General features: G+C 35.2%; 1 protein-coding gene across 3 annotated transcripts in view; it reads right to left on the reverse strand.

The window, feature by feature from the left end:
* Nucleotides 1-27,500, reverse strand: part of LOC137644438 (protein starmaker-like) — a 121,777-nt gene that overhangs the window by 66,899 nt on the left and 27,378 nt on the right. For all 3 annotated transcript variants that reach the window (XM_068377428.1, XM_068377417.1, XM_068377425.1), the window contains exon 2: nucleotides 18,522-19,999. In XM_068377428.1, coding sequence (XP_068233529.1) covers nucleotides 18,522-19,322 — 801 coding nt within the window. In that variant the 5' untranslated portion in view covers nucleotides 19,323-19,999. The remainder of the gene's footprint in view (nucleotides 1-18,521; nucleotides 20,000-27,500) is intronic.

A 27,500-nucleotide genomic window follows, 5' to 3' on the forward strand; every position in this document is an offset into this window, starting at 1 on the left:
CGTAAGTACGATCCATAAATTCTTGAGGTCTTTAATAACCATTGAAATTACCATGGTGCTACCTATTATTAATTGATTATTATTACAGTATTGTTATTTCTTACCGGATAATACTGGAGTATCTAGTTAGCGTTAATGGAGCACCTGAAGATAAGCAACCCCAAATAGTTCTCCTGAAGATAAAGGACCCCAACTACACTCACCTGAAGAAGGGAGACCCTGATTTTCTTCACCTGAATATAAGCGACCCTAGCTTATTGACGTCTCCGGTGATCTCTTTTGTCTTATAATACTATAGAAAAAAGGAAAAAAATATATATTCAATAAAACTACTTTGTTAAATATTTGTTAAAAAGAACAAATTTATATAAACAATCCATATTCAATTAAAAGCGTAATATCTTGCAATTTCAGCACAAAAATAATTCGATGCCCTGTGTGTCTACTTTTTCTATGATTGGAAGTAGAGTTGCAGCAACACGTGCTTCAACGGTCACCATATATCGAACACTTAATGCTATTGTCGACCATTCCAAATACCCATATTGGCCGATTTGGTGCACGTCCTCTGTGATATTTGTTTTTGCGTGCAAAGCAAGACTCGTCAATTTGCGCAATTAAGCCATTACCACCAAGTCTAACCGGGTTTGCCTCAAAATACTTCATGCAGATTTCTATAAAAAGAAAACTGTAAATATCGATCATATTTTTGTTCTGATATGTTTAGAATATTATCCTAAATCCACTTATGCAGTGGAAGTTTAGATTTAGCAAAGAATGGGTCCTTACAAATAGAAACTTTGCTTTTAAATTTAGTATTCTTTTTAAATTGGAGTTTCTACACAATTATCTTGTATAGAAGACGGGGTGCTATTATAGTATGCTATCTACCGTCGAATTTCTACTATAGTATGGTATCTACCACAAAGTATGTTATCTACCGTCAATGTTAATCCTCCTCTTTGATGAGGATTATCGAACAGATTACTTACCACCAGTATGTTATCCTCATTGGACTTTAATGATAGTTTAATAATATTTATTGGAAGGACAACATGGATGCATAATTATAAGCAGTTTGTAGGTTACGTTAGATTGGGTTAGGTTAGGTTGGGTTGAGTTAGGTTAGGTTAGGTTATCAAGTCGGTAGTGATCCTCCTTATTAGAGGCGGATTAGCAAGTAAACCGTATACTTAGGGACTGATGGTAGGTATCATACTATAGTCAGGGAGGGGTGGTAGATAGCAAAATCGGCGGTAGATAGCATACTATAATAGCACCGAAGACAGTTTAGTCTCTTAGCCATTAAAGAAGAATAAGAATTTTTTTTTTAAATACCGTCAATTTTTAAAATATATATTTGCTACCTTATAAATAAGTTTGTTAGTACTTTTATTGGTTAGTCTCACTCGTGTCGTTACACTAATAATAATTACCTTATAAAATGGTTAGTTAGCTTGTTAGTCCCATTCTTAAATTTAAATTCCTCACTGGAAGAAAAAAGACCCTAATTTTTTTCCACCTGAAGATAAGCGACCCCAGCGAGTGTTGGGGTCCCCAATCTTCAGGTGATCCGCGTTAATTGTAGACTTTATATCATATTTTATTATTTCATACATACTTTATTAGGGGTAAAACAAATATAATTATTTATATTCTATATATATATATATATATATATATATATATATATATATATATATGTGTGTGTGTGTGTGTGTGTACATGTATGTATGTATATATATCAATGATCATCTCCTCCCATACCTATTGACAAAGGGCCTTGGTTAGATTTCGACAGTCGTCTCTATCTTGAGCTAGGCGGTATATCTTAGCAATCCATGTTTGCCAACTGTTATATAGGCGGATGAGCAACCTGGTGGAATAACGAGAACTTTGGTTACGGAGGAAATGCCCCCTAAATCTCGATGAAGTCACTGGCAGTAGGGTGTCGGATTGGGTTTAAGGGGATTAACAATATGTCTTTTCGGCTTTTACTCCTGATACCTGGCGGATGATCTTACTGAAATTAGTATGGACCGGCAGGGGTCACTTGCCTTAGTTAGATAATCACCGCGCATCACAAGGAACTGGCTATCCTTTGATGGATTTAGCCGTTGAATCCTCTAGGGATTTGGTCGGTCTATGGAAATCGAAAATGACAGAATGGCCACCAGTCCAGGGCGTAGCGGAATGCTAAGAATCTCCTGGTTTATAAATACTAAAAAAATAGAAAATTGATGATTGGAATATTATATATATATATATATATATATATATATATATATATATATATATATTTATGTGTGTGTGTGTGTTTGTTTGTTTGTGTGTTCTTTCGTTCGTAAGTGCTTGAGTAATCTGATATTAAGTTGCAACATACTGCAGGGCAAATTGAATAAGGCATTGTGCTAAAACATTTTGAAAAGAAATAATACATAGAATGTATACACATACGCTCATATATATATACATACATATATATATATATATATATATATATATATATATATATATATATATATATATATATATAATATATATATATATATATATATATATCTAATATATATATATATATATATATATATATATACATATATATATATATATATATATATATATATATATATATATATATATATATATTGTTATGAAAATATATAGTATGCTTATTCTAAAGAGACATTAATGAAAATCTGAGAGATGAACAATCAGGATGTACCTTACCTTACCTTATTGCCTTATTTTTTGTTGGGAGAAAAGCTAAAAGTTGTATTAACCAAATTTTAATTTTCAGACATGTACAGCAATGCATAGAGTATAGAAATATACTTTTGATGGCATTTGTGGTCTATAAAAAAGCCTTTTATAGTGTGCACCGGCCAATTTTGTGGAGAGTCCTGTGTTATTATGGAATTCTTCTTAGATATGTGAATTTGATTAAGTCTGTTAATGAGCATAGCAAGTGCAAATTTAATGTTAATGGAGTCCTGTTAAATGTATTTCCAGTGAACAGTGGAGTACTTCAAGGGAATGAGTTGTCACCTATGTTGTTTATCCTCCTCATGGATTTTGTAATGTGTAGAACAGTCGGAGATGGTGGAGAAGGATTGCACTGGATTGATAATAGGAAATTAGCAGACCTAAAGTAGGCTGATGATGCTGTATTTATTGGCAGACCTCCACAGGATTTGCAATGCTTGCTTACCAGAATGCATGAAATATCACACGAGGTTATATTCAAAATAAATAGAAGAAAGACAGAGATGATGAGAACGAAGTATGCAATGGAAGATGGAATATCATTGGAAGGGTAAAGGATTAGTGTGGTAGAATCATTTATGTATTTAGGAACTACTATCTCCTATACAGGATCTTTAGAATTAGAGTTTAGTGAAAGATTGAAAAAAGCAAATCAGACAATGGCTCGGTTAAGTAAAATTTGGAAATCAAATTGCCTGAAATTACATATAAGAATCAGGCTATATATCAGTTTAGTGAGATTGGTGTTACTGTATGGACATGAGTCATGGTATGACAATGAAACTATCTCCAATAGATTAGTAGATTTAAGAACAAAGCCCTCAGAAGGATATTGGCAGTTAAATGGCAGGACAGGATTAGAACTGAAATTATAAGAGATTATTTGAGTGCCATATGTATATGTGGATGAGGTCATGGTGAGGGGTAGATGGAGATGGTTTGGGCAAGCTCTTCGCACTCCCCAAGAGAGATTAGTTCACCAAACCTTTAGTTGGACCCCACAAGGCACCAGAAGAGTTGGAAGACCCAAGCCTACATGCCTGAGGACTATGATGTGGAAAGTTGGAGATTATGAATGGAGAAGTATTTAATTAAAGGCTCAAGATAGAGATGATTTGTGAAATCTAACCGAGGCCCTTTGCGTCAATAGGCGTAGGAGGAGATGATAAATATATACATACATATTCATATTATATATATATATATATATATATATATATATATATATATATATATATACATACATATATATATACTGTATATATATACAGTATATATACATACTGTATATATATACAGTATATATATACATATATTATTACGACTACCGAATTACGTAAATTTCCAAGCTCCAAAACTCACCTGCTTTTTTTGACATAAATCTGATACATACGAGAGTACCCCCAAGCTCTGAGAATATTACCCAACTCCCAGACGTTAGTATATATGAACATTGAATAAACAAAAGGTCTCTTTACGTGGCACTCAAAACAAAAACTGGGTGATTACTTTACTTTAAACGGGAACTATTTGAAAACTAACCTCTTACTTCGCTTTTTAGTCAGGGGATATGAGCAAGCAACTGAAGTATTGGTGATTGAAATAATACGCACTTTACAAATATATATATATATGTTCTATAAAAAAATAACAACAATTCAGAAGATAATACCAAAAATAAATCACTCGGAATATAAATCTGAACTAAACCTTAGACTAAGGACAAAAATTACACTTCAAGGATAATGCAATTACTTATTTCACTATAAATTGATTTAAGAAAATACTTAGATTTTACAATTAATGAATAAATGACACTTCAACACTTATAGAAAATAAATCAGAAATACACTTCCATATACTTAACTATTACTCTTACATCCTTTGGGCTCACGCAAGCTTACTGAATGGTTAAGCAAAATAAAGGCACTTCACTGTTTAACCTAATTAAACTGGGCTAGTTACAACCAAACTTTACAATATAAATTTACTTATAATTCTTACTTCACTTCACTTTTATAGGAAACACAAAAATAATAACAATGTTTGAACAAGGCACACTATATACATTGGAGAGGAAAATCAATGGATGGCTGAAGAGGTATTAGCGATAGGTTTGTTGGACGTTGGGTCTTTCGGAATCAGGCTGGATCTCTCTGTCTACTATGCAGTGCTAGGCCCCTATATACGTAATCCTAATACATTCTAGAACTTCCAGTTCATTCCAGCAATGCATTCGTTGCGTGTGCAGGCAGGGCTTAGCGGCACCAGTGTTGCCAACTTGGCAATATGAAAGTAAGGTTCTGTCGTCGCTTGACGAGCCAACACTCTCAGCTAACTCCACCTACCTCCACTCGTTGTGAAGAATTTTCCTTCACTCTTATTCTTCCCTTTGTAGTTACCCCTTAAACTTTTGCTCCCATACTTACTTTACGTTTTCTTTACTGAAACATCGGAAGAACTATTTTAAACTAACTAAACTTGTTGACAATAGCGTATGCCATGTTTGTGATGTCACAGCGTAGACGCGCACAGCAAAAGCCTTACGCCGGTGTTAGATGGTTCTTTCCTCAAACTACGTGTGTCGAGATGAATTATTAAACTGGTTTTGAATATAATTTTAATACTGCTGTCTTGAAGGCAGCTTTTTATTTCTCAGTACCAATTAAGGTTTGTTAATTTTAAGATGTATGCCCATTGCTAATTTCTCATTTACGATATTAAATTTTTAGCAAGCCAGAATAGGTAGGATTATTGTATATGCATACTCCCTTAGAGCTCTAAGATTTTTCTAAGTATTATGGACAAAATCCTGCCTCCCATTCACTCCTTACAACAATACATTGTCCTGACGTAAAGTCCCGATATGGCACCTTCAATTGTGTTACTCTACGCATCATGACCCTCACTTGTTTGGAAGGGGAAGACAGGTGAACCCACATCACCCAAGGGTCGCCCCATTTGTACAGGAGCCGTAGTTGTCACCGGCTGACCGACCTGGTCAGTTAATCAGTGCATCTCTGCCCCCCCCCCCCCCCATCAACTGGACTCCCACCAAACAAAGAACTTTTGTGTTTTGTGCCTCAGCTGGAGATAGGGAAGAAGACAAGCCGGGTAAACCCAATCTACCAAAAGCGAGGATTCCAGGGTTGGGCCAGTCAAGGGTGCAAACTGTGCAACTATTCAGTCTATGGCAATTCAATCAACAGCCATTTGAGGACAAGCGCTGTAAGGAGTACAGGTAAAAACACGTGGCCACTACTTTTCCCCTATTTTAGCTTAGATTAAATTTTACTTGATTTAGGTAGCGGGCTGTGTGTGGTGGGATTGTGTGTACAGATTTTTGCGTATAATTTTGCTTTCGAGACTAGCATAGTCTCGGGGTCACAGGGCCGCATGTCCGACCCCATTTCAATCATTAATCATTGCAGAAGACCACAAGTCTAAGCAACCATATTCTGTTATCATTTTGCATTTCTTTTCTTACATTTTGTGTTTGTTTTGATCCTTTTTACTTGATGTTAAGATTTCCATTTCTTTCCATGTGAATTTGTGTAATAAAGCAATATTAGGTTAATTACCCCTTCATACTTTTACTCCATCATTTATTTGATTATGTTTATTATGAGTTTATAATCTCGGGACAGCATACCCAATATATTGGAAGGAGTAAGTTCAAGTAACTTAAAAGTAATGGTGTTTTAGCGAGTGACTTAGTATTTAATCTATGGTTCGAAGGTAAAGATCCATATCTTTAACTTTTACTTTATACTACATTACTGCTCCTATCCATTGCCATTGTCTCAATAATTACTTAACGTAAGATTCCTGTCCAGCATCTCTCTGGGGTCCCTGGGACGGAGCCGAAACAGAGCCTAAGAGTGTAGAGGACCTTAGACCTTACAAAGCTAGAGTAGGCCATCAAATTAGTTTATTTCACAAGTGGACTTTTCAGGCCTCTGGACAGAGTATAGGATTTTGCATTTCGAGCAATGGTTCGTGAACTATGTTATCAAAGTTATTAACAGGGTGTTTGTGCCTTAAGTGATAGTGCTCTTTTTCCTCCCCTGCTAATCTTTTCCTTGACATAGGGAGACTATCCCGGAACAACAAGTTCCCACTCAACAATGAAATAAAAATCTCCTCACATAACATTAAAAAAATGAAATTTTAGTCTAGAAACTTCATGCATTTTCCAACCGCGTCGAAACATGACATAATCCCTATCGTTTATACCTCGTGGGTGTCATACATACCTTTTAACAAGATTACACAAGCCTTCGTAACAAAACTACGTGAAATAAAAAATTAATTCTTTAAAATAACATAAATTTACAGATACGGAACTGAATGAAATACAACTAAATGAATGACGACAGTCTTATGTAATTTACATACATTCACTTAAACCTACATGAATGGGACCACCTTAAGAGCTGTCTATACATCTCTTAAATACACAAAGGAATTATGTGAATAAAATCATTTACTGTCATGTTAGACCAGCATTGTAAGAATATATATATATATATATATATATATATATATATATATATATATACAGTATATATATATATATATATATATATATATATATATATATATATATATATATATATATATATATATAAAGTCATACCTCTCGACACAAAAAAATCTGCTTACGAGATTTCCACTCTGCGAAACGCTGTTAAGTGCAACCAAAGGAGGAACGGTTCCAGAGCCCAACCATGTTCGTGACTGATTTTAAAATTCGTGCGCCGCCACCCCTTAAACTCACCACCATCCTCCCGTGCTCACATTGGTTATATCCCTACTCAGATGCTAGTTACCACCATAAAATCCTGCTCTCCTATTTTTCAGTATCTACTGTACTGTATCCCATCATGCATCTACGCATTGGCGTTCCTATTTCTTTTTGTTTCGACAGCGGTATCGTACGCATTTACTTAGTGTTTGTGATTATGCTTTCGTAACTATTGTGCTGTATCGTGTGTGATATTACGTTACGTTATTAGCCATGGGTCCCAAGAAAGTTGCTGATGTCCAGGGAAAGAAGAGGATGATGCTTTCTAGGGAGACGAAGATGGAAATAATCAAGAAATACGAGGCTGGTCAGGGGCGTAGGAGCGTTTTCCTGTTTGGGGGGGGGCTGAAGTTCAAAATGACAGTGAAGGCGGAGCCGCAGGCGCGAAGGCATATGGGGCGGGGTGGTCTGGGGGGTCTCCCCCAGAAAAGTTTTATGAGGTAACACCCTCAGATGCGATTTCCTGGCATCTGACAGCATATTGTATCAAAAACAAAAGCATATATTTGGAAGATTTTTATGTGACCAATTCCAATTTTTACACAATAACAATCATAAAATACCAATAGGCCTATACAACTATACAATCCATCAGGGCCATGTAAAACAACAAAAGCCCCGGCCCTGATGGTCTACCAGCTGAACTATTCAAGGAGGGGGGCTACTTACTCCATCAACATCTCCACAACCTTATTCTCTCTATTTGGAACATGGAAGAAGTCCCCCATGAGTGGCTTGTCTCAGACATTGTCACCATCTACAAACGTAAAGGGGACCGTTCCCTCTGTGACAATAGCAGAGGCATCACCTTGCTCGGCATTGCAAGTAAAATCCTGGCAAGAATAATGCTTGCAAGACTTTGCAAACACATTTCAGAAAATGTACTACCAGAGACGCAATGTGGCTTTCGTAAAGAACGCAGCACTTGTGACATGATATTCGTGGCCCGACAACTACAAGAGAAATGCCATGAGCAAAACCGTGATCTTCACATAGCCTTTATCGATCTAAAAAAGGCCTTCGACACGGTGAACAGAGACCTTTTATGGACTGCTCTCTCTAAATTTGGAGTACCTCCGAAATTCCTTAACATTCTAAGAAATTTACACAATGATATGCAAGCCTGTGTAAGTATGGGTGGTAGTAAATCACAACTTTTCAGGGTAGAAACTTGAGTAAAACAAGGATGTGTCCTGGCTCCAGTGATATTCAACATCTACTTCACTGCAGTCACCCTCCTGAGCCACCAACAAGTCAACGAAGAAGATCAATTGAAAGTGCAGTTTCGACTAGACGGAAACTTATTCAATCTTAGGTGCCTCCAGTCTGTGACAAAAACAACAATGACACACCTAATGGAACTCCAATATGCAGATAATTGCGCTCTGGTGGCTCACTCACCAGATGCCCTCCAACGCAGCCTTACCATTGTCTCATCAATTTACCGAGCCATGGGGCTCAAAGTTAACATCAATGAAACTGAAATCCTATCCCAGCAAATAATTGCAGGAGATCCCCCAGTATTTCATCTGAATGGGGAAGCCATCAAACAAGCTGATAGCTTCATCTACCTTGGAAGCATCTTCACTAAATAACACAATATTGATGAGGAAATAGTTGCCCGGATAAATCATGCCTCCGCATCTTTCGGCCAACTCAGGTCCAGAGTCTTCCTAAATCACCACCTCAATACAGAAACAAAAGTAGCTGTGTACAGAGCTGTCTGCGTGTCCACCTTGCTATATGGAGCAGAATCCTGGACGGCTTACCGTCAACATGTAAAACAACTTGAGGCATTCCATATTCGCTGTCTTCAGTGTATATTAGGGCACACATGGCAAGACAAAGTACCTCACTCTGAAATTCTCCACCGTTCAAACCTGCTGAGTATAGAATCCACATTGGCAGAAAAACAACTCAGGTGGATCGGCGACGTTATCCGTATGCCAGAACATCGCCCTCCTCGCCAGGTCCTCTACAGTCAGCTCCCTGAAGCTCGGCGTAATCCAGGGGGTCGGAAAAAGAGGTACAAGGACAACATCAAAGCAACGCTCAAGGAGTGCAACATACAACCTGAGCAACTAGAAATGAACGCCTCTGACAGACCACTATGCCGCTCACTCTGTAAAGCTGGAGTCAATCAACTTGAAGACACCTGGAACCAGGCAAGACAACAGCGCAGGGAGAGAAGACAAAACCGTCGAGATCGGATACCCTTGGTCAACTCAGACCTGACTTGCCTGTTGTGTGGCAGAGTGTGCGGATCCAGAATTGGCCTTCACAGCCATGCAAGATGGCACCAACGACAACAGATCTAACTTCATCCCCATCACAGCGAAGCAGAAGTCGTCTTCGATTCGAAGGACAGCAATAAGGATATATATATATATATATATATATATATATATATATATATATATATATATATATATATATTTTATATATTATATATATATAGAATAATTGTAAGTAAGCAAAATTAAGAACAAGCATATTTCTAATATAAACATACATATTTGAAAGTCATGCCTGAGACCAGAAAATATACATATTAAAAGTGTATGAATAATGTATGATTAATACTTCATAAGCTCTGAAATTATATAAAAGTATATATATATTTATAAAGAATTATGAAGAAATTATATATATATATACTGTATATATATATATATATATATATATATATATATATATATATATATATACACATTCATGCATATGTTTATATGTGCGATATTCGTCAACTACATGCGTTCGCGTGTGTCATGTTTTCAATTTATTACTGCGTATCAATGATGTAGTTTGTTACTATAATAGTGTTTGGTAATGATGGATAGATTATCATATGTTTGCACGGTATGCACTTGGGGTCAAACATTATAAGTGGCTTGATCCCCAATATGGGGGCTGCTCTCTGTAAAACTAAGCGAGTGACGAGTGACAGGACTGTGAAACTATTATGCTGGGTACTAACATGATACGTGGCGGGGGTGGGGTGGGAGGGTGAGACTGTACAAGAGCTGTTGCCAGAGATGAAATACATTTACAAAATGTAAATCTGAATGTTAAAAGCATATTTCCAGCAAAAAGGTGGGGGGTGGGCTATAGCCGCCCCCCCCCCCCCCCCCCCCCCTGCTTCTACGCCCCTGCTGGTATGTTGTTAAGTGTGACTGCAACGGAATATGTCCGAAATCCGTCTACGATAGGCTTTTTTTTTTTTCTTTTAGAAAAGAAACACCCAGAAAAAATTATCACAGGACGTGGGCTTGAATATGTAAATGACGTTTGCCTGAGTCATTTCAGGAAAATTTTAAGAAGCAGGTAGAAACAAGCTTCTTTGGACGATTTTCTTTAAAAAAAGGCCTTCAGTACTAGCAGGGTAAGAGGAAGATAAAAAAACGAAAGAAAAGTGGTAGTGATGAATGAAAATACGTAATTAAATTTAGAAAATACAAAATGTAAAAGTAAAAAAAAAAATAGAAAAAGACAAAAAAGAAAGAAATTTAATTTTAAGTTTATCGTAAAGTTAACTGTTAATATTTCCTGCCATTTGTTTATGTATTTCCTAAAGTTAAGTGTTATTGTTTTCTGTCATTTATTAATCTATTTTGTAAAGTTAAGTGTTTACGTTTTCTGCAACTAGTCAACGTTTTCCGCCACTTACCATTCTCCTCTTGGACATCGCCTCACTCCAAAGGTAAGATTCCACATTTTTGTTACTGTATTTTTACTGTTTGCTCTAATTATACATTTCTTTTACAAGTAACCAATGGTCAAGTTATTATTGAATGATTCAAATAATTGTACAGTCATTCGTGGAGTACTGTATAGTGGAGTGTATCCTTTTTATAATAATTTAATGTGGTGTTTTTATAGGTCCTGGAATGAATTAGGCTATATACATGTAAAAGGCACTCACAAGACGAAAAATTCACGGTAAGAAAGTCATTACGGAACCAATTAATTTTGTGTTGTGAGGCATTACTGTATATATGAAATAGACGAAAATGGAAGCAACGGGCACATGAAAAGATAAGGTGGAGCCTTTCTGGCAAAGTTGGGTGAACCTTTTACAAATAATATTTACAAACAACACATGACACGTTGGTTAATTCTTATTAGTACATGCTGTGCGGCAAATAACGGTGCAGCCTTTTTAATACCAGAGATAGGGATTATTATTATTATTATTATTATTATTATTATTATTATTACTTGCTAAGCTACAACCCTAGTTGGAAAAGCAGAATGTTATAAGCCCGAGGGCTCCAACAGGGTAAATAGCCCAGTGAGGAAAGAAATAAGGAAACTACGAGTAAAGTAATTGATATAAAATATTTTAAGAACAGTAAAAACATTGAAATAAATATATCATGTAAAAACTATAAAAACTTTAAAAAAAAGGAGGAAGAGAAATAAGATAGAATAGTGTACCCGAGTGTACCCTTAAGCAAGAGAACTCTACCCCAAGACTGGAAAACCATGGTACAGAGGCTATGGCACTATCCAAGACCAGAGAACAATGGTTTGATTTTGGAGTGTCCTTCTCCTAGAAGAGCTGCTTACCATAGCTAAAGAGTCTCTTGTACCCTTACCAAGAGGAAAGTAGCCACTGAATAATTACAGTGCATTAGTTACCCCTTGAGCGAGGAAGAATTGTTTGTGTTGTCAGGTGTATGAGGACAGAGGAGAATATGTAAAGAATAGGCCTGACTATTCGGTGTATGTGTAGGCAAACGGAAAATGAGCGTAACTAAAAAAAGTATCCAATGTAGTACTTTCTGGTCCGTCAAAGGACCCAATAAATATAGCGGTAGTACCTCAACGGGTGGCTGGTGCCCTGGCCAACCTACTACCTAATGCTACTAAAGGACATGTACTAATAAATTTGATTAATATAATGGTATGTTGGAAAGAAATGCAAAATCCAGTTTTCTAACCGGAAGTTCTATCAAGAATATGAATATCTACTAAGGAATGTATTACTCGATGTAATTATTAATGAAGACTCGTTCATTTTACAAGTTATAAGAATATTAGTTTGTCAGAGTATTATTGCTGGTTTGAAACTGTCTACATTAGATTGCAGTCTTGTGTTTAATTACCCGACATTACGCATAAGCTCAGGCTGCAAGACTCTTCCGTTGCATCTGAAATGACGGTACATTGTTTCTATCGTATCGGTTATTGCGTAACGGTATACCAAAATGTAATATAGGATTAATAGAAATAATGGAGAAGCATTACTGACCCCTGATATTAGTTCAATTTTTGATAAATCTACTTAAGCGAACGATTATTTTTATTTATGATTTTTTAGAATTTCTGGTACATATAATAAAGATCAATTAGCCCACAACTGAAGAGACCATTCATAAAACAGGAAATGAAAAAAAGCAAAAAGAGTCCACGAAGAAGTTAAAACGCTGGTGACAAGTCTTCAGGAGGTAGGTTTTCATTTTTATCACTAGATGCAAACACTTTTTCATCAGTAAGTGTTTTATACAAGTTTTCTTAATATTTTATCTTCTTTTTTTTGGCAAAATTTACATAATTCGTGGATATATATATATATATATATATATATATATATATATATATATATCAGTGTGTGTATATGTGCTTGTATATATACATGTGTGTATATATATATATGTATATATATTATATATGTATATATTTACGTGTATGTAATATGTGTATATATACAGTATATAAAATGAATTAATTTTTCGATTAGTGATGAAATAAAATTTTTATTTGTAATGGATAAACTCTGGGAATTCAGGACTAACAATTTTTATGATGACCAAGAGGAAAAGTTTTGAATATACGATTAAATTTTCGTCTTACCCGCTGTGAATTTATTAGGTTGGGTAATTGAAAGTCGAGAGTCCCATTCAAAAGTTTTAGTGACTTGAATACCTAGGTCAGGATACTGGGTATTGTCATGTTATTACTTGATAATGTTGTCTTTCCACGACTCATTGTTATAAATTATGAAAAGAAGTTTTTAAAGCTGGGCTTTTAGGCCATTAACCCTTAGTTTTCAATTTTGTCTGAAAGCACAGTAAGTTGAAAACTTATTCTAGCATTGCAGTTTTGTGGTTTAACTTACTGGTGACAATTTCCTCTCATGGTTTGAAGCACTCAGTGATATCGTCCACTTTTATTCTCATTTTATTATGGCGTTTGTTTGTATTATCAGGTTACATTGGAGTGTATCTGTATACTTGAGTGATTTTATTTCAAAATACAGATTCAAGATTTTTTTATCTTTATTAGCTTTCTTGTGGTTATCAATGTACAGGCAGAACTAGAAATTTCCAGGCAAAGGAATATTCTCTTACCACTTTGTTTGAATTTTTTGTGCTATATAGATATGTATATAGCTATGTATATAGCTATGTGCTATATATGCATATGTATATATGTACAGTGAGGGGCTGGAGAGTTGCTCTTATCATGTGGGACTGGGGAGTCACTATTACTGTGTTTTAGTTTAGTATTCTCTCTAACTGTATGGAGACTGACGGTCATACTATGTGGAGGCTGGGAATTCATTCTTGCTGTTGGGCTTGGGTGTGTTTCTTGCATTATAATGACTTAGGAATTATTGCTAATATGTTGAGCTAATGCGCCACTCCTTTTGCGTGAAACTGTGGAATAATCTTTAATAAGGGTGTAAGATTGAGAGTCTGTCTTACAGTGTGGTGTCCTAAGAGCCTGGGAGTTCACTTCTCTCAGAATGTTTGGAAGCCATTTTTACAATGCTGGGTTTAGATATGCTCTTGCTGGCAAAGGCTGGGCAGTTACTCATACTGTGTGAGCCTTGGAAGTCATTTTTGCTAATTTTGTGATTGGAAATAATTTTTGTGGGTGCAGGTTTTTTTTCTTTTTCTTTTTTTTTGGTGGGGGGGAGGGTTGATTTTGAATTTCTTGTACCATCTTACCTTATCTTGTTGAGTTTGGTAGTCAGTCTTTCTATGAGAGAAATTTAGTCACTGTTACAGTGTGGGGACTGAAAAATAAGGTGAAATAATAGAAAAAACTTGTATCCAACACTTACTGATGAGAAAGCACAAAGAAATGCAGAAAGAGTTTGCATCTAGTGATAAAAATGAAAACCTATCTCCCTGAAGAGTTGTCATCAGCGTTTTAACTTCTTCGTGATATTTATGATATGCTGGAGCTTGATAGTCATTCTTACAATGATGGCGGGCTGAGATGTTACTCTTACTGTGTGTGGCTGGGGAGTCATTCTTACTGTGGGAGTTTGTGGGTTATTGGTACAGTTTGGGAGCTAAGGAATTCCTCCTAATCTGCCTGGCTGGGAAATCATTCCTACTATAAACGATAAGGCTGACATATTCATCCTATAAAATGGCATTAACGAAAGATTCGTTTTCTGGACTTGCACTCTTAATAGAAACTACTATTCGTGGATGAAACTCTTTAGATATTGGTTTGCATATGGATTATCTAAATTTTGACATTAGTTCCAGATCTGTTGAAATATATTATGTATATGTAGTAATCAGGATTTCCATATGAATTTTCCAATCTGAGGCAATATGCGACATACTGTACACGTTTCTACATTTAAATCATTAACTTTATGAAAGGTACGCACTTACAACTGTGGACAGATAGATATGGTTCAGAAGGAAATTGTCTACTATACTATGCAAATAGACAGAAATTTTATAGTTGTCTTATATTCCTGATTATATTAATGGCTATTCTTTGGTTTAACATCCAAAAAGATACGATGGACTTATTTAGTTTGTTTCATATAGTAATTTCTACCATCGTCAGTTTTCCTTTTTATTCAGGAAGACATTTTGGCCATCGAAGTACTTGGTAATTATAGCGCCAATTTTATTGGTAAAATTGATAGTTTCTTCAGCCTTCTTTGTTTTAAGGCCTGGATATGATTATCACCCAATAATTGCCTCAGTCTTCTTCTATTTACCTTCTATTTACTTGAATGCTTAGTTTTTTGCCCTTTCCATATTTTATATATATATATATATATATATCTAGAGAGAGAGAGAGAGAGAGAGAGAGAGAGAGAGAGAGAGAGCCGCTACATTCTTAGGTCACGGGACTTCTGAAAAATAGGGTTCCTCCTCAAATGTAAAGCCTTCATAGGTCACGAATATTACTAGGTGTTATGCTGCAAATGGTGCCGTGTATAGTTCTAAATGGCGAACGTATTGAATGAACACTATATTCATTTTGTAACAACTTTTATCATGGTACGTCTTGAACTGTTCTTTTCAGATATTTATTTAAGGAACACCTATATAATGCCAAACATACGGCCGTTGTTAATGTCATTAAAATTTATTTTTAAAAATAAGGTATATAAAGAATTTTTACAAGTGTTTAATTTCTCATTAGCTGTGAATCTCCCATTATGTGTAAGGTATTGGCCTAGGCCCAGAGTAAGTTACGAGAAGAGTGACAGTGATTCACCTTTGTAAAGGGACATATTATAGAGCATTTATACCTTGTTAAAGAGATGATGTTAAATGAAAGACATTTAAAAAGAGCGTTATCTTAGTCATTTAGTTGTCCTTCAGTACCCTACAAAATTTTGTAAAGTATTACAGACAGTGACCAGGTGGTTATGTTCTAGAATACCCGATCATGCAATGTTTTGTGATATCCAATTGTCAAAGCTTAGGAGAACAGAGATGACAATACTGAGGTGGGTTATCCGAATACCACTGCTTGAAAGATTGGAAAATGATGAAATAAGAAGAATGGCAGGCATAGTAAAGATTATAGAGGTGATAGGAGTGTCACGACTGAGAGGGTGTGGACAGGTTTTGGGTCTTGAAGGTTGGTAGGTAGTGAGGAGAGCTTGAGAGGAACCTGTTAGGGGAAGTAGATCGAGATGGAAGCAGAAAATTAGATGGCGAGATAAGAAGGATGATATGGAGAGAATAGGTTCAGTGGAAAAGGATGCCTTTCACAGAAAGCATTGAAGAGGGTGCATCAGGCAATCGACCCCTCAATGTAGGGATAACGGTGGGAAAGGAGAATTGTTAAGGTATCTCACATAGTATCACTAAAAATGGGAAACCTAATATCAGGTCACAATTTACATTGAATAATTTGGCATGCGAAAGACCTTTGTTTACTTCCATTTTTATTGCATTCGTGTCTTGCGAGCAGCAAATGTCATGTCATTGACAAATTCATACATCCGTTTACGTTAACGAGAATCTCGTGTAAGTAAGGCTAAACGTTAACAGATTAAGCACTTTAGAAAAAAAAAATTGTATCTGAATAATTAAGTTGTAATAATGTCCTATTAGCTATTGTCATTAATAGATAAAGATTAAAGGTATTTCCGGAAGTGCTGAAAGCGTCAAAAGTCTTTGTCACTGTACTAATTTGAGACAGTTTATGTATATCATTAGTATCCTTTCATTTGTTTTTCTATATCATAGAGTTGAAGGTAGACCTTGCCTCTATTAATTTCATTGATAATTATGTTATATGTAGATTAGATTCGTGTATATTATGTTATAGGATCTGTGAGAAGGGTTTATTTTTAAATATTAAATGTTAATGATAAGATTAAAATATTGTAATGATTTGTAAAAATCATAGGTATTGTTGTATTCTAGAAAAGAGTTCTATAGTAATATGTCGAAGGTTATAGACTCTCTAGCCCTGCTTATTACGTGATATCGAATCCCTCAGCAATGTTTCCGAACTTTATAGAAAATGGGTCTCAGATATAAAGAGAACGACCTGGGCATCAAAATCAGATTTACATGGTCCATCTCTGATTTAACAACTGTACTTGAGACATTTCTGTGATATCCAATGTGATGCTGCTAATTTTAAAAGGAAACCTTTGAAGATCTAATATCATCAGAAGCATTGTTTCCGATCATCATATTTTACATTTGAAACTATTTCTTGGAAAAATCCTTCAAAATTCATCGTTGAGATTCTTCATCATCTGAGTCACACTTGATAAAGACTTATAAATCTAAGCCCTGTATAACGTTATTTATGTATGTAAATTATCGTTAATTGGTGAACTGATAGTATTTTATGAGTCTTGTAAAATAATGTAAATATTTCCATAAGATATACCATGTTAGTAGCCTCACGAAACCTTCCCTCTCTCTTACTCATACACACAGTACGGCAGTGCTATCAGTGCACCTCATGCAGTGTATTGTAGGCATTAACATATGGTGTTTGCAACCTCCCTCTAGACCTTAGTGGCACCCACTTTGTAGACTGATTAACCATGGTTCCTGCTTTCTGTTTTCCATATTGCTGCCTAATCTCTTTTAACCGTCACTTCATAGTGCAACTGCTAGGGTTTCCCTCCAGATGCATCTTAATGTTGAATGGCCCCCCCCCTCTCTCTCTCTCTCTCTCTCTCTCTCTCTCTCTCTCGTCTCTCTCTCTCTCTCTCTCTCTCTCTCTCTCTCTCTCTCTCAGTTGACTGTTAGAGCGCAATGATTCAATCTTGCTGCAAATGCTTTGATGTTTAACGGGTTGATATTAGTTTCTTTTCATAGTTTATATATTACAGATAAATTTTAACATTGCTGTTAATCTTAAGAATGTTTAGAATTTTTATTTACTTCTCAAATATAGTTTGTTTTCCTATTTCCTCTCCTCACATGACTACTTGACTGGTTGAGCCTTTGGGCTTGTAGCATTCTGCTTTTCTATCTAGTATTGATAATAATAAAAAGGAGACCTGATGAAGTTTACACGACCAACTTATTAACTTGTTCTAATCTGGAGGTTTGTGGACTGGGAAGTCATTTTTACAATGTGGGTCTTAGACTTTACGTATTTTGTAATTAATGGTTCAACTTCAAAGGAACAGTAAGGTTCTTGAATCGAAACCAGTAACAGTTGAATGAAAAGACAAGCTGATAGACAAAGTCATACTTACTGCCTTATACTCCCATTCGTCCTCGTCGTCCGGTTTGGTTTTCTTCTTTTCTGTTTCCCAGGAGTACCTGAAGGTTCTTCTGGATCCCGACGATGCATTACTGTTTTTCCCGGCGTTCGGGTCATGATTTGCCGAAGCGATCGTGCCGTTCATGCCTCTCGTTCCCCTCACTCTCACGTTTTTCCTCTTTCTCATGGGCTCAAGTAGTTCGAGGTCATCGGCAGCCTCTTTTCTCGGCAACGGTGGTTTATCATCATCCCCCCACATGTTCTTTCCCACGATACCCAGAGAGTCAAAAGTCTTTTCTAACTGGTCAATGTCGTCATCGAGCTGAGCATCAGGCTCCTCTTTCTTGTTCCTCCAGCCGAAAAGCTTGAAACCTGTCTTTTTATCGCCATCCTTCTTGGATTCTTTCTTATCGCCCTTCTTCTTCTTGTCTGCCTCCTCCTGAGGGTCTTCCTCGAACTCCACCGGTTTGTCATGTTCCTCGTTGTTGTTGTTGTGACGTTTGTTGAACTTGAACCCGAATCTTCTCTTTTGTTCTGCCTTCATTTTATCGTCGTGAGTGGCGTCTTCGGTTCCGGCATTCATTTCGGTCGTGCTTCCGTTGATCTGAGCAGAGGGCCCGGGATCCAGAGAAGGAGATTCGTGGGTTTCCTGAGGGTCTGAGTTGGGCCTGTCGTTATCTCCCAGGGATTCGTCCTCTGAGTTGTTTCCCCATTTGTCGCTTGACGTCCCAGAAAGTCCGTCTTGGTTATCGTCGTGGTGCAGGGGACGACCCTTGGCACTGCCGGCTCCCATTTTTATTAAAGGGTTATTTCTTCCTTTTTTTTTAAGTATTGATTACTTAATTATGTATGTACCATTATCGGAAGTTGGCTCGATAATGCCATTGATACCTTTCTCCTATTTTCATGAGAAATCAGTCCTTTTGCTTGAACTTGGTTATCACATTTTTGTATTAGTTATTTTCGATATTCAATTAAAGGGAAGACAAAAATGGCTTTGCGTCTTTAGATAGTTTTCTAGAAACTGTATTCTCAATTTTATATATCACAGGGTAAATTAACAGTCTTTTTCGTCTGGGTACATCATATCTATTGTGCATAACCTCATCTAATGTAAATGTAATTTTCAGCGAATAGTAGTCCTACCACATGTTCCATCAATTTATGTTGTACAAAAACTTCCATACCTTCAAGTATCATGGTACACGTTTATTGATTATAACATTAAAAAACTTATCATATAAACTATGAATAACTATCATCCGCCTTTAGTTCACTAACAACTGTTGCCTTTATAACGTTTCAAAGTGTTAAGAGAAGCTCGGGTCTAAATTTCACTCGCGGATGAAACTTGGTTCGTAGAAAACTTTGTATCCAAGTGTCCATGGTTTATGTTATCAGCATGCAGTCTCATGGGAACCCGAGGAGCTGTGGTCACTTTGCCCGCTGTCCTGGATAACAAACATTTAGCTGGAAGAAACAACGAAAATATGTTAGTGACAGTAGATTACTAACACTTAGAATACCAAATAGTAAAATTATCTTAAGCCCGGAATTTGCTAGAATAAGTCCCCAACTTAACTTTATAAGATCTTGGATGCTGATTCTCCTTTTTCTTGTTTGTAAAAGTGAAGGAATATGTAAATAGGAAATTGAACTGAAGGTTTAAATTAAACTTAAGCAATTAAACTGAAAGAAGAATCGTCAAAGGTTCATCTGTTATTTTTAGAGGTACGGTGTCATGAAATATAGACTCCTAAACAAAACTTCTATTATTCAACCTACATATTTATCTTTTAGTTTGACCTTTTCAGAAGGCCATGTTTTTCTCATATTGCTCTCCATGTTTACAATGAAATTCTGTAATTGCGCTAACAAACTAATTTATCCAGATACATCAATTTGATAGATATATTTAAAAGAATATTTTTTTATTTACATGATGTAAGCACGTTTATAAGTTTCTCAGAAGTGAAAAAGCAAAGAAAGGAATGAACTTCTACCGTCTTTTTTAATTCATGCCGTAGATTTCATAGAATGAAATATTATACAAAGGAAGTATTATACACTAGAAAGGTTACACCTTTAATTGAAGGTTTCTCGTAAAATGAGTATTCAGGTCGGAGATATTTCTATCATTATTATCTTTCAAATGCATCAACGTTCTTTTCCTTGTTTTGGTTTCTTATTCACATTAAGCAATTTGTTCTGCCATGCTTTTGATATTTTTAATAATAGAAGTGAGTATCAATATATGTATATAAATATGGTCTTAGCAATCCTAGTGTTGCTAAACAATGTGTCTATATATATATGTTGAAATAATTATTGGAAGTTTTTCATCTGTTTTCTAGTATATTGATGACAGTATTATTGTGTTTGTGATAGTTGCTCCTGGTTACCTTGTGATCACTGCATATTTTTATATAAACCCGATAAGACAAATATCCAAATGCCAATTCCTAGCTAGCACATACCATGGTTGAAATACACACGAGAAAAATATCTAGAACAGTAGACATAATTCCTCCTCTAGGAATATGGGGTGTATAGAAATAAAAAAGAGATATAGATATAATTCCAAATCTTATCACCTTGAAGGTTTTGTGGCAGCTTTTATATAATTCCTGTGATCTACCAAAACAAAATGACTGTGTATTAGTCTGGCTCCGAGGTTATGTCCAAGTCTTAGACCTAAAAGTGGAGATACGCAGTTGTTTAAAGTCTAGTTTAGGTGAAAGGATTTATCAAAGAATTTTATAGTGTTCTTGTAGAAAGAATTTACAGTTGTGTTATTTCTTTTAGTCTTGGAAAAACTAAGGATGTGAGCTGGTCTGGTCAAAATTCCCATAAAGAACAAAATTCTAAAGGGGTTCGTTCTGAAAGTGTACCTTATGCGGTGTACCGTAAGCATAATTTAAGATTGTTCACATCGTCCCCTCGCCCCATAGCTCCACCTAACTTTTTGTTTTCAACTTTACCTCCATTCCCGCAACCTTTCTAACATCTTGCTGTCCGACCACTGTAACTTTTACTTCATTCTGCGTTAGTGGGATTTTCCCCAGTTGCATCTCAGTTCTGAATAGTGTCTCCTACCTCAGCGCCGGGCCATATGGCCCAAATTCAATAAATTCAATCCAATATAGCGAACGACATCTGGACAGTTTTCTTTTGTTCCCCCCAAGATACTACAAGAATTGAATTAGATAAATTATAAATGTTTCGATTAAACTTTCCTCTGGTCCTCCACCCAGGGCAAACCAAAACCAACCCAATCAGCATTTGCCTCCAATAAGGCGAACATTCCCAAATATACTACTACAGTAAAGTTTACTCTTGAGCTTTTGCCATGATTATATACGAAAATAGACTTTATTCAAGTTATGAGGGTACAGGTGACCGTCATTTCCTTTTAAATTCTTTATTATTATCACTTGGTAAAAAATCGAAGTTTTCTCGTGTTTATACAGTGACATAAAAATGAACTTGTAATGTTATATCGCCGTAAAATCGTCTTGCTCTTCTTTACCTGTAAGCGAGACGAGTATATTTGGAATCTGACAAAGCTATTTAAATTACTCGTATTGTTTTTTCAATAGTGATTGTAACTTCGTAAATTTGCGTCTAATAAAGATGAATAAAAAAAGCTATGACTGATTGTATGTATCATTTAAATACACATCTTTACATGTGGATTATTATCGGTATATAGGAGAGATTTAGTTCAACTTTATTTCCTTCCAACTCTTCGATTTTATTAGAATTTTCACATACCAACCATGTTCATTTTTGGAATCTCACTGTTTTGAGTTACTATGGGAAATTGATTAGTAGATTTAATGCTGTAATCGCAGATTTCTAGTAAAAGCAATCATTTGTAATGAAAATCAACGTCGAAACCTTAAAGATAAATGAATTTTGAAGTGATGTACAGTGAGACACGGGAATTCCTGGTATACCTCGCTCTGAAGAAGTGCACCCAGCCACACCATTACTGCACGACTAGTTCCTGTGTTTAGTCCCGCCCACCATCTCAGCCATCTCTTCCTACGTAATCTGTTTGGGTACTCGCCGCGAAGTAACAGTGTGACAGGGTACTCTTCTTCGGAGCTATGTGGGCCAAGGACTCTTGTGTCCAACTGTACACGATTATCTACTAATTTCTTTACGCAGAAAACAGGTGTCTTTCTCTCACTCTTCCACATTGTCTCTTCGTAATGTGATTTTTAACGTAATAAACTACATGCACAAAATTATTATCTTATCACTGAGTTGGTCATACGGCCCTCGTCAACGTGAGGTTTTCAGTCTTCTCTTTATATCTCAGTGATTTCATTGGTTTATATAATGACGTAATGGAGATATCTATAAAATGGAAAATAATATTCAACACGCAAGTAATAATTATATTTCACACACACATACACACACACACACACACACACATATATATATATATATATATATATTCCTCGCATTAAATGTTAAAAGTAGACAATTTTTAAGTTACATAGAGACTTCATTTTTTTTACGTGATAATAATTGAATAATTAGTTTATGAAATTGACATCCCTCGTTTACTAAGTGCAACAGACATTTATCTATTCACTGAGAGAAAATACAACCCATTACAATGTATGGTTTTCTCTGACAAGGTTACAAAATAAGTATACATTTGGCCTCTTCATTTATTCTGCAATGACGTCACTGTGTTGTCGTAACCGGGTAGTAATGAGATAATAAAATGGTTTAACCTAATCCACTGCACGAAGCCATTAATTATATTTTTACAAAGTAGTCATTCAGTACAGTAAGACGCAAGTTTTTGTTTTTATCGAGGAATACCAAATGGGTCCCTCCCGCTTCTTTCACCAGCAATGACATCCTTTGTGTGGTGTAATTACATGCCAATGAAGTCAGAAAATATTTATATTTCACTGCTGCCACTTTTGCAACTCTCTCTCTCTCTCTCTCTCTCTCTCTCTCTCTCTCTCTATGAATAAATATATATATATATATATATATATACATATATATATATATATGTATATATATATACACATACACACACACACACACATATATATATATATATATGTATATATAATCACTCACCGACATACAAATACTGTACAAAATATTCGAAAGTATTTTTTTATTAGCCATGTATCTTACTGGGGAACTAAAGTACCTTTACAATGTGAAATGAATTTACATTGTTAAAGTTAGCTCTAGATAAGAATGTAGATTCCTAATCCATTTTTTGAATGAGTATACCTTATCCTAATTCTTACATTACATAAGATAACTCAAATCATTTATTGGAAAAATTAACAAGTGTCAAGCACTGTATTTGGATAACAATTTCCTACTGGGGAACTGTCTCAGTGTGGCAGGTAGATCAATACGACAACTTGAGCGCACGGTTTTGTAGTTGTGTAATTGTGATATAGTTGCCCCCATGCGGGTCACATTAATCACTCGCCAGATAAGAAGCTGCGTCAGGTCAACGAACCATTTATAATGGGTTGTTTAGTCCAAACATTTGGGTAACTTCAATATAATTGATATAGTTATAGTATTTTAGATGCTTCAATTCGGTAATGTACTTTAAATGTTTGGTGTAGTGTTTGGATGGATGGCGTGCAATCTGCTGTCTAATTCATTTTCAATTATTGCTCTTATATGTTTGTTGCGTTATCCTTTGAATTCCTTCTTAGATAAGACTGAAACAAATATTTTATTTGATCAGTGACCCCATCTTTGAATCTTTTTTAAACGGTTCTCTCCGCTTCAAAGGAGCTGCAGTCTTTCATTACTGGTATTCAGTCGGAATGTGTTCTACTCAATTCTCGAAGCAAGGACCTCCACCCTAGAGATAATTATTCCCTTGATTACAGTGTGGAATGAATTTTTAACTCTCCACTGCCAAGCTTTTCGTTCTTGCTGACCTATGACCTATTATTTAAGTGGCTGGACCATCTCTTCTTTCACGGTATTACACAGTTCATATTTTATGTTATGTTTTTTTTATATTCTTATTATTCTCTTGGATTATTTTTAGATAAGGGCATTTGTTTACTTGTGCCATTGGCTCTCATAAAAAGATCGATTAGTAATTTGGTGATATTGGCATAGTTGCTAATTTTTCCCTCGTAAAATTGACAAAGAAACTTTTTATAATTTATTGATATCCATACACTCAGGTAACTATTCCCTCCTTTATAACGTTTTAGCAAGATACCGAAAACTCTCTCTCTCTCTCTCTCTCTCTCTCTCTCTCTCTCTCTCTCTCTCTCTCTCTCTCTCTCTCACCTCTATACCTCCTTTCCCGTTTCCATTATTCTATCTTGGTGTCCAACCTCTTTAACCTTTACTTCATTGTGCAATTTCAGGATTTTTCCAAGTATATGGGTGATGCATGGCCTCCCCGGTCCAAGTGCTCAAAATCATAAATACAATCTGTTCCTCTCTCTCTCTCTCTCTCTCTCTCTCTCTCTCTCTCTCTCTCTCTCCACTTTAGATTATTTATGAATTTAGTAACTGGTTCATCACCCCCAGATGTAACTATACCAGCTATAACAATGAAGAACATGTTTATGATATAAGCTGAAGATATTTTATGTCTTCGTATAATGCAAATTGTCGGTCCTTTTTTCCTACCGCCTTGTAAACATCAAGACATTTTTCCTGTAAATCATAATTAGTTCTTAGAAATTCCCTCTTTCTTTTCTATGAAATTGAAGCTTCTGTATACCTGTTCATCGACGGCATTGATTACTCTCAAGTTAGCGTGACTCACCTATGCATACTGTACAGTACATACCAAACCCAAGATTGTTTTTAGTGTCATGAAAACCTTCAGTTATTGTTATTATTAGCGCAGTAATAGTAGTTGAAATATTATTTTTTTTATAATATAATAACTGAACTGAAAAGTAGTCTTCTTGACATTCGTAAGTATTTTGAAGTTTTAGAATGTAGTACGAAGCTTTCATATGTTCACTCAGCTTTTATTTAGAATCAGTAACATATAGATCATTATATAACTGGATGCAAATGAGAGTGAGTCAGTTATATTTTTAAACTTTAATTGAATAAATTAAATCTCCCAGAAGATTACATTACATTCAATTGATTTGGAAGGTAAATCCAGACTAAATATCCCTATATTTTTCATTTTTTCCTTACTATTTATGAAATTGGGCATGATTCCTGAAAAGAATAAAAAAAAAGAGGGTTCCAAGTCGTATGACTAGTAGCTATGAAAAAGACGAGTACTCCATGACATTTAGACTTGATTTAAGATAGACGATTGACCTTTAAAATTCCTAGACTATTCTGAATATTTTATAAATGAATACTGACTTTTTTCAATTAATTTTATCTTCAGTTTTCATACAATTAACGGCAGTAAGTAGTTGCCGTAGAGGGTTGTAATTAAGACGAAGGCTACTAATGAATTCCTAGCGTAATGACTAATGTTTAGATAAGAAAATATAATGATTGATTATAAGCGTTCTCATTTCGCTTAAATACTGGGAATATAGATGTAAATCACGTCTTATAACTTTGTTCTGATTGACTATATTTCAAACTGTAATTTCTTCTACAAGAAACTCTATAAATAAGGACAAGGATAGTGACTGAAATTTAGACAATTTTCTAAATAAAAGGAATAAGAACTTAAGCCAGAATCCTATCAGACCAAGATGTATTTGAAATCCGAAGTAACTGGGGTTGCCCGTGGCAATCGTTCACTTTAAAAGGTACGCTATGTCCTTGGGGAGACGGCCTTGATTGACACTGGTTCTTAACTTATTTGTGTAGAGTATTGGTTAGCAGCAGCAATATCAGTAGCAGTAGTATGCATGATGTTGGTAGGAGTAGTAAGAATAGGTAACATAATACATAACATTTACTGCATTTCCAGTGTATTTTATTACTATGTATATTGTGTCTACATGTATGTTCACTGTTCTTATATGTGTGTGAAGAATAATGTCAGTTCACCGGGGTTCAATTATTGATCAAATCTATAATAGATGGATAGAAGATTGCGTGTAGGTTTCAATGACAGCCGATATTGGTTTTATTTTTGTTGCATTGTTGTAAGCCTCTGTTACTATAGAGCTTTGCTCCATGGAGCTCCCTTGGTTGTACAGTATAATATGAAATGCAAACTATAGTTTATTTTCCAATATGATTACCTTTCTATTTTACTTAAATAACAAATTATGACAGTTATTCCATTATAAAAAGTATTCCTTGTTTTCCAGCCAAAGTGCGTGTGTTTTATATAGCGACATCAGATCATAAAAATTTATTTTCTTGTCTTTTCTTGATTATGTTTGCTCTAATATCACGTTTACATATACTCGTAGATCTACTGTATGTTGTCAGCATTTAAAGATTTTAAAGTATTTCCATTGCTTATTTTGGGAGCATTTGTGTACATAGCCTTTACCCACTCACGAATTATATATTTATATGTATGTATGTATGTATGCATATATATATATATATATATATGTGTGTGTGTGTGTGTATGTATATATTTATGTATGTGTGTATATATATATATATATATGTGTGTGTGTGTGTGAATGTATGTATGTATATAAATGTGTATATATATATATATATATATGTTTGTGTGTGAATGTATGTATATATAAATATATATTTATAAATTTATATATGTGTGTATATATATATAAATATATATATATATATATATATATATATATTAGTTATTTACCACGTAACATATCTTTCTAATCTTGCTCGAAATCAGGTAACTTAAAAGAGTGCTGTTCCTATTTAAATCTTTATAATTATATCGACCTTCCCATTTGGCTTCTCAATCGAGTTTGGAGAAGTTAATACAAGCTTCATCGGTTTTGAAAAGCAGATTTTTCTTTTAAACATCTAGACCTTCATATTTAAAGTTGAGACTTATTTTGAATTC

Source organism: Palaemon carinicauda, chromosome 1, assembly GCF_036898095.1.
Source record: "Palaemon carinicauda isolate YSFRI2023 chromosome 1, ASM3689809v2, whole genome shotgun sequence".
Classification (NCBI taxonomy): domain Eukaryota; kingdom Metazoa; phylum Arthropoda; class Malacostraca; order Decapoda; family Palaemonidae; genus Palaemon; species Palaemon carinicauda.